Source organism: Melanostigma gelatinosum (assembly GCF_949748355.1).
Source record: "Melanostigma gelatinosum genome assembly, chromosome: 2".
Lineage (NCBI taxonomy): Eukaryota > Metazoa > Chordata > Actinopteri > Perciformes > Zoarcidae > Melanostigma > Melanostigma gelatinosum.
In genome coordinates, this window is record NC_136635.1 from 14,712,091 (window position 1) to 14,721,738 (window position 9,648).

At 40.8% G+C, this 9,648-nt stretch overlaps 1 protein-coding gene across 1 annotated transcript; it reads left to right on the plus strand.

Moving 5' to 3' along the window:
- Positions 1–65: 65 nt before the first annotated feature.
- Positions 66–9,483, plus strand: vat1l (vesicle amine transport 1-like; the record flags this gene model as incomplete). Its single annotated transcript, XM_079284217.1, has 9 exons — positions 66–283; positions 825–958; positions 1,171–1,382; positions 1,750–1,892; positions 3,687–3,790; positions 4,374–4,429; positions 4,575–4,769; positions 8,093–8,176; positions 9,009–9,483. 9 exons carry the CDS (start codon positions 66–68, stop codon positions 9,105–9,107), a joined length of 1,245 nt encoding a protein of 414 aa, XP_079140343.1. The 3' UTR covers positions 9,108–9,483.
- Positions 9,484–9,648: the final 165 nt, after the last annotated feature.

Consider the following 9,648-nt stretch of genomic DNA (forward strand, 5'->3'; position numbering starts at 1 on the left):
GGCTGCACACCACATCCATCTGTACCCAGAGGAGGAGCGGAGAAGCAGGGCAGCGGGTCTACGACATGGCGAAAGAAGGAGCAGATATGACGGAGGAGACGCAGTACATGATCGACACAAATGTCGGGAAAGAACCAGTGGAAAACGTGGAATCGTCGGTTGATGCGAAGGAAATGCGAGCGGTCGTACTGGCAGGTTTTGGAGGTCTCAACAAACTCAGGGTAACCAAGAAGGCAATGCCCGAGCCTCAGGATGGTGAAGTGAAGATACGCGTCAAAGCATGGTAAATATAGATATCCGTTTTATACATTTCATAGGAACTTATGGATTGTGATGTGACATGGCCTCCCTGTTGCGCCCCCCCCCCCCCCCTTTACAGTATTACTGACAAGTATGAACGCTGAATCTTTTTTTTGGAATATCTCGTGAAGCCACAGGTCTTTTTCTTGCGCAGGAGGTTTGCTGGATATATCACGCTCATACCAAGCAAACACGAAGAGCAATCTGACTGTTGCCAGCCAAGCCAGCATTGTTAAGGCAGATTTAGTCATTAAAAAAAATCTTTATTTTTGTTTATTGGCTGCATTTACAAAGTATTGACCAGCAAAGGATTACTGCTGTACCAATAACATGTAAGCCAGTGACTTATTGCTGATACTAATCACATCAATAGTTCTGGGCTATCCCTAAATCTCGTAACAACTCGTTCTAAGTATTTGTATTATTTGTTTAATAGCTGTCAGTGGGTAGACACAGTTCAGAAATATGAATCAGAAGGATTTAATGTGAACACACTGTAAGGTCCTATTTATTCTTTGTTGCAGTGGCTTGAATTTCCTGGATCTGATGGTACGCCAGGGGACTATTGACAACCCTCCGAAACCCCCCCTTGTGCCTGGGTTTGAATGCTCTGGAATAGTAGAGTCGGTAGGGGAAAACACAACAGGATTTGAGGTTAGTGTCATTAAGGATTGTGACTCTGTCATGCTGGCATGTATGAATGAATGTTGTCAGATTATAAGCAACCAAATCTGCATCAACAAATCTAGAAACGTGCTAGAAGCCCAATAATGACATATCTGTTTAAATCAAACAACTTAGTGCCACGTGATTGTTTCACATTCGTGTCTGCCTGTCATCCGGCTACTCTAACATGTTTCTTTCAGATAGGCGACAGAGTTATGGCTTTTGTCAATTACAATGCCTGGGCAGAAGTTGTCTGCACGCCGGTGGATTTTGTCTACAAGATGCCAGAGGAAATGTCTTTTGCTGAGGCTGCTGCATTCTCCCTGAACTTTGTGGCTGCCTATATGATGCTCTTTGAGGTTGCCAATTTGCGAGAGGGGATGTCAGTGTTGGTACACTCAGCAGGAGGTGGTGTAGTAAGTCCATTTCTTTTATGACTATTGCACAACCACACAACAAATCCATCCAACTCTCGTTGTAACTGACTGCTTCATATATTGGAACATGTTGTTTATTCCCTGTTAATGCTTGATAACAGGGAACTTGATAACTGCTGTTTCTGACTGAATTCTTACTTTAACGTCTTAAACATCCTTTTGAATCATTTAAGGTTTGGAATGACTGAAATTTGTACAATGTATAGATTCTACAGCACTATATCTAAATTTCTATGAATGTTTGATTGTTGTTTCATGGTGTCGCAGCTGTTGTCTTTGTGTGATCTTGGTGCACTTGAGTTAAAGCCCTGTGTTCTCAGACATTGATACATTGTTGCTACTGCAGGGTCAAGCAGTGGCTCAGCTGTGCTCAACTGTGCCTAACGTGACCGTGTTTGGGATCGCCTCATGTTTCAAACATGCAGCCATCAGAGACTCTGTGACTCACCTCTTTGACAGAAACGTTGATTATATGCAAGAGGTGAAAAAGTAAGCATGAAAAGTTTGTCCTTATTATGATTGATTTGAGGCTGAAGAGTCTGTTTTTGGTTCCTCATTGTCTATTTTCACAACAATAATTTCTTCATGTAAAAACAAAATGTAATTTCACGGCATCATCAGGCGTGGCGGCTGTAGCATTTTATACATGTGCACTATTGTGATGACGTGGACCTTACCGAGTGCAGAGGGCTGTGCAAGGAGGCAGATGTTACCTGTTGCCTTATTTGGTCTTGTGTGGCCGTGGTCCCCATGGCAACTCACGGCTCATCTGAGAGAGCGGCAGCATTGTGTAGGGCGGAGGTCTGCACTGGCAATGTGGAACAACTGAGCCAATTAGGGCTGAGCACTGATGCCCTACACACATTCCATTCAGTAGACAGCACGCCGTCAGTTTGCACTACAAAAAAAACACCTTGGAGCAAACACTGCCTGAGATTTCATGTAGTATGATGCAGGTCTACTACTATTATGCTGTGATGTTAAATTCAGCTTTCTGTGATTTAGAGAACTCCAACACCATGCGACCTCCTTTGAGCTACTGTGTGCTGTTATATTGACTGTGATTCTATTTTTGAGGTTATTATATATGGAATCAGATTTTTTTTTCACGAGGACTGATTGTTTCATGTGTTCTGCCTACATATCAACAGTGGTAGTGGATTATTATGCCTTTCATCTCTCTGGCCCACACATTCTTCTCAGGATCAAGAGCAAAGTACAATTAAATGAGTCTTTTTACAAAAGGCAAAAACCATGGGAATCACAAGACCACCAAGCAGTTTAGCCAAGCAGGCGTCCAGGGCCACAAGGCAGAAGGTAGTGGCCTTGATTATAACATGCCGTTCATTCTTTCGTATCTGTGACTTTAATGAGTCTCATTGTGGCAAACAATTTTGTCTGATTGATTCTGTGTGCGAGCGTCACACTTTGTTGTTGCATGCATGTTGCTGATAAGATGGGATGTGGGTATTGAAAAACAAGTTCTTTATAAGGAAACTGTAGGAGTTTTTTTACTGTAGTCAAAAGTAAAGAATCGTGGGTTGTACTGCAACCTTTTCTCAGAGTAACACCCCAGAGAATCAATGCTCATAACTTATAAATCCATGATTGGATAAAAAGTGAAGCTGCACCACAGCATGACGCACAGGCTGAATATAGAATTCAGTTTTGCACTTTTGCTTTAAGTGCTCACAGTCGTAAACAAGGGAATACAACCACAGCACTGTGAATGTATGAAGCTGACCTCTGATTGTACTTTATCTCTACTGAAAGCTGAAACGGTTATTTGATCAACTGATTAGTCGATAGACAGAAAAGGAATCTGCAACCATTTAAGGGCTGTAACTCATTTTCTTTACAGATTAATCTTCATATTAGTTGAACATAGAATGTCAAAGAATTGTAAAAAAAAAAAAACAGTCCAAAACCCAAGGATACTCCCTTTATTGTCATAAAATATTAAGAAAAGCTGTGAATTCTTAAATGTGAGAATCAGGAGGGAATGCTTGTTTTTTATCTTAAAAATGACTCAAACTATCAATTATCAAAATAGTCAGTCAACTAGTCATTTAATTGACCAATTAACTAAGACATTAGCTTGGCCTCTGGGAAACTGTATTGGACAAATCTTTTAACAATGTTGACATTTGATGTACCAAACAAATAACTGGGAAAAGAAGAATTAGTTACAGCTTTAATGTTCAAACGAAATAACTAGTAAATTAAATTATATAAATAATGTTTTCAGTGAACTTCAGCTTTGCTTTGTTCTTGATGTTTTAGGATTTCTCCAGAGGGAGTAGACATTGTCTTGGACTGCCTGTGTGGGGACAACACAGGGAAAGGCTTGACTCTGCTGAGGCCTTTGGGAACCTACATACTCTACGGTGGGAACAAGACTTGTGTTTTCTATTTAGTACTTTCACAGCGAAAATAACTACATTTGCGTTGTATTTGTGTGTTGTCAAACTGTAGTCGATTTGCTTCAAGTTGACATTAGCAGTCAAAGGAATTGTTCAACATTTTGGCAACACACTTATATGCTCTCTTGCCGAGGGTTATATGGAGTGATCGGTACCACTCTCACATCTGTCTAATAAGTATGAAGCTTGGGCCAAGAGACAGATAGCATAGCTTAGCATAAAGACACTTGAATACTCCATCCATAAACTGCAAATTAAATGTGTTGTCCTTCACAGCTACCATACTTATCTGATCTCCGCTAATTACTTTAGTTTGTGTTAAGCCTCATGAATCAAGTAGAAGCATTAGAGGGAGATTCATTCATTCATTCATCAGTTCATTCGTTTTAGTTATACTGATTATGTGCAAAGGCATGCTTTCACAGATCTAAGGGTCTAAAGGTGCCAACTGTTCCTCCCCCACCTTCACCCTTCATGCAAGGCTGCCTGTTATTGACAAGTCACTTCTGCACAGCATACAGTAATCCTTTTATTTTTGTTTTTTCAGGCGCGTCAAACATGGTAACTGGGGAAACAAAGAGTTTCTTCAGCTTTGCAAAATCTGTGAGTCAGAGTTGCAGTCTATTATCAACATTTGAGGGAAACAATACTACACAATGCACATTTCATAATTTCACGGCAAATGAAACACACAAATGAGTCCCTCGGGATGAACGTGTCTCTCTGTGTTTATTTTCTTCTTCTCCAGTGGTGGCAGGTGGAGAAGGTGAACCCTATTAAACTATACGAGGAGAACAAAGTCATAGCAGGATTCTCGCTCCTCAACCTTCTCTTCAAACACGGGAAATGTAGTCTTGTGAAGTCGGTGATGGACAAACTCTTGTGTCTCTATGACCAAAAGAAGATCAAGCCGGTTGTGGACTCCCTATGGGCGCTGGAGGAGGTGAGACCCTGGGGTGATCAGAGGGTGTAACACGGTGAATGAAGTCAATGATGAGCAAATTAAGAATTATCTAATTACAGCGGTCATATAAACGGAGATTTCCAGGTTTAAAATGTAAGCGAAGATTTCATGCAAACATCTTGGACAGCATATAATCTGTGGTTTGTTGCTGCTGCTTTCTGTCAGCTGTTCTTGGACATTCTTCCACAGATGGTGGGTAGGTTGTATCATCCCGTTTCACAATTATTTCACACCAACACAAAGCCCGACAGGCCATACTGTATATCAATCACTTTACTTTCTACAAGCTCTTTGAACTGTGGTTATTCCATTTCTGGGGGATCTTTCTACAGTACACCTATCCTTCACAAACATATTCTAATCACGATAGCTGCCTTTCACATAGACCTTAACAAGTACGTAGTGCAACGTCTGCTTGCTTAGGTCTTTATCTGGGCTCAGGACACAACAAGTATATCTGTTGCAATCCTCGGTGTCTTTGTGTCGGCTGTTTGATGCAGAGTTGAAGCACGATGACCGGAACTCATGGTCCTTTCAGACACAACACGGTTCGAGGTGCACGTCACAGCACACTGCGCCTGAAGTTCAACCAGGTCGGTGCAGCCGGTGCAGCCATTATTTCTAATGGCTTGCGACCAACCACGAAGGCGTAACGCCTTCGTGGTTGATCGCAAGCCATTAGAAATAATGGCTTTCAGAGCGCAGTGGTGCTGTTGTCGTGTTGTGTCTGAAAGGGCCATTACTGGTAAATTAAGTTTACAAGAACCTTTAGCGGGCCATTATCTCTTCACATCCCAGGTGTTACCCTTGCCGAAAGAAAAACTCTCTACCTGCAGGGCCTTCAGTAGACAGGACACAGGAGGATGGTAGAAACATCTAAATCTTATGTCTTGTGGGCTATTTTAGTATCTTTGGTCGGATCATGAACACAGTTGCTACTGACCATTTGTTATTAAACTTTGGCAGATTTGTCGGGCCATTCACTGGAACCATTGCCCATGAAGAATCTCATTAGAGGGGAGGATGGCGTGGGATGTAGTGTCAGGGGCACATCCTGCCTCATTTGTTCATATGCCTGGACGGAGAATTCAGAGGGCGTTAGTTTGTTGTTGACCACGGCAAACGCTTTTTACTGGAATGAAAAGTTAGAGAACGTGTGACCAAAGCAGAATAACTGGACCACCAGCAGTTTTAGTTCGGAAAAAAATGAATCTGTCTCTTTCACCTCGGAGTCCCAAGGTCAATGCTATTTAAGATACTTAAAAAATAAAATGAAGCCAACATGCAGTATCTTGCAGATATTGCTTTAAAGTATCAGGAGGCCCCATTACACCTATAATGCAAGTGAATCTTACCCCCCAAAGGGCTCGACGAGCTGCTGACCTATTTTTGCTCTTTGCTTGATTTGGCTATTTCTTTTAGCAAATGAATGCTTGTGACACAATGGTGTCCAGACAAAGAGGCACAGTCAGTTGTCTGTTTGTGTCGACTGTAATGAGAAAGCAAGATATGGCATCCTGAGTAATCTTTTGTGATGTTTCATCTTTGCAACAAGTGAGTCAGACAAGCTCTGATGAGTAGCATTGGTGTATACAAGTTTTCACCTGCAGGTGTATTTGATGGATGTAGAGATTGTTGTTGGACATAGTTGATAAAACGTCACAGTAAATTCACTGAGTAACTGCATTATTTCCCTGCACATGCAAACCATGTAGACTCCACCATGATGTGGTCATTGGGGTGTTGGGGTGCTCTACACTGATGGCAGATTGGAGCTTTAAAGCTGCGGTGTGTTGTTGAGTTGGAGAAAATGATTGCACCTGCTCCACCACTCCCATTCCACCACCGCGCAGCTTTAGGCAATCAGACTGCTGATGATTAACAATATGGACCGAAGCTCTGATTGTTAACTGGTCAGATCGCACAGCCTTTAAATATTCTGACATTTGGTCTTACTCAGTTGTGTTCGCCTAGCAGTTGTAGCTGGGATGAGATTTGAATTTGAACAAAATGTCAGCTTATAAAACATATTGTGGACAGATGTTTCAACAGACTCCCTGGTGACAGAAGCGCGGCCTTCATTTTGAGTGTAGTGTGATTAAAAGCCCTGCCTGCACTCTTTCTCCTGTTGAAGTGTTTGCAGACTATTTAGGTGTTAGGAATACTATCATTCATCAGCATAACACACTTAATGAGTCAGTCATGGATCAATCTTTAATGTTGTCCACAGTTTTTAGTATTTGTGAAAGAAACATCATTTCTGCATTACTATGCAATGTGTCAATGACGTTATTCTAAATGTATGTTTCCGCCTCCATAGACAATGGAAATGCTCAATACATGAATCTGTTTGAAAAAGGGGTGTGTGACGTACCACTGCGTTAGAACAGTGTGTCTAGTTGGCAGAGGTTTGTGTCTAATGTTACATTTAAGTATTCAATAAATCATCCTCATGACAATTCCTATAAAGTTTATTTCATACTTCATTCATACTCACATAAATTACAGAAAAATAAACATCTCTATCCGGATATTACGTCTTTTCAGAGATGAGGACCTTATTATTTTGGTGTAAGCTTTTTCAAGATAGGGAGTATTAAAGTAATTCGTTTTTGCAGGATGCGACTCACTTCAACATTGTATGGGATGTCATTTATTGCTTATTAGAGCCCACGTTAGGCGGCGTCCTAAAGCTGGTAAATCAAATCTCCAATGCACGATAGAGCTTACATTGTCCCTGCATGAAGCTGTGTGCTTCATATAAACCTTCTCGGGACTGTTCTACAGGCAGTAAAGCGTTCAGTGTGACGTCAGCGTAGCCCAGCAGGATGAGTCAGCATCATGCAGTTTATTAAGGCTATTAACGTTTATATTGTCGCTGCTCTGAGGAAGTGGGCTTGTGTCTGTAACGACCAGGAAATGATTGCAAATGTGACTTTGTGTAGATTCAGATGACAAACGAAGTTTTTCAGCAGGTGCTACAGTGTTACAACGGGGCTTCCTGTTGGAGAGCTTTTATTGTTATTGTCATTCACCAATTTTATCAACAGAAGTGAAATGTTTTTTGGCACCCTTGTTTCTTACACAAAGTGTTACAGCTCAAACTGTTAAAAATGCCTAATACTGTTTGAAAACAAGAACTTGAAGAACTTCTCTGTTAGTATAAAATAGTCATGCTTTTTTATGTAAAAAAAAGAGTCATTATTTAATGAGATTTCATTTGTGATATCACAGTCGATGAATGTATGTTGTTGTTTGTCACTAGTTCTGCTTGTTGAAAGTGAGTTATTGTTGTGTTTCAGGTAAAAGAGGCAATGCAGAGAATCCATGACAGAGGCAACATAGGAAAACTCATTCTGGATGTTGAGAAGTCTCCCACCCCTCTGGTAATATTTTGAATGTTTTTTTAGTTTTTTTTCAAATTAATCGTAGGAATAAAGTATAAAGATACATTAATAGACAGGTTAAGCTCTTGATCTGAAGTGCAAATCTACAAAGATTTATAATTGTCACACCGATTTATGCAACAGCACTTCATCTTTTTCAGTAAGATTACAGTAATTATTAGATGACATTGATGGTTGAGGGTACATGACTAACAGGAAGAAGAGAAAAGGAGAAGATGGCAATCAATTGGCAGATATAAAATGATGCACAACGCAGAACCATTTTGGGCGAGTTACAATAACTTACAGAAGAAAATATTAGTGCCTTGTTTCCCTGATCTTATTTATTTTGCCGATGTCGAGCTCATTTTTTAAAAACATCTTGAGTAAAAATGCTTCTCAGAAACCCTGTAACATCGGATTTTCTGATCTATGTGCTTAATTAACGACACAGCTAACTTACTGGCTGACACGCTGTGCAATATTTGTTGCTGATAAATAGTTAGATTTGACATTTCTGATGCCGAGAGCACATTTCAGGTGCAGTCAGGGTCATAAAGAGGCAGTGAGTAGGATTTCCTCTTGTTTTATAACAGTCGTTTCCATGGTGATATTCACATCAAACCTAGAAATGATTCTATTCTATTAGATGTTGAGACATGTTCGTATTGAAACTATAGACCCTGTATACAGCTGTCCATTAGCCTCAGAGGACACATTTACATATTTGCCGTACCACTTGATGTCAAATCACATATGTGTTCGCCGCTGTTCCTCTGTATCGGTAGCTCAGTATACAGTTAATGTCAGCTGAGTAACATTTCACCGCTAGATGGCCAGCGACAGCACAGAGACCAGTGAGGCAGGAGAGGAAGAAGAGGAGCCAGAGGGAGACAACGACAGCAAGGAGCGAATGCCTTTCATCCACTGAACAGGTCTAGAGACTGCAGAGGCTGCACAGATTCACCAGAGGAACCCAACCACACACGCGTGTTGTGCAGTACGTGCGTATGTATGTATGCATGTGCCGTATGCATGTATGTACAGTATATGTTTGTGCCTCTTGTCTGTTACCTTTTGTTTATCAGCTGATTGGTCAAGCAAAGGTTTTGGGTAAACCCAGACAAACAACATGTTTGTCACCCAGGCAACAGATGCAAGTGCCATTCTCAATATAGTATGATATTATTTACGGTATTAAGAAGTCATGTCATGCGAGCCAATAATGTAATTGTTTCCATTTCACAATTAATTGCATCTGCCAACTGTGTATTGACTGAATGGGCATTAAAATCTGCTGACTTGCTATTATCACTTTAAGATTACTACCCTTAAAAACTTAATTTACTCATGCACACACGGGTCGTATACTATAACAAGCTTCAGGTGTCTTACTATTTCACAATACAGTGCTATTTGATTCTCACCTGTCCTCAGTGATGACAGCTGTAAAAATATAAGCAAACGATTGA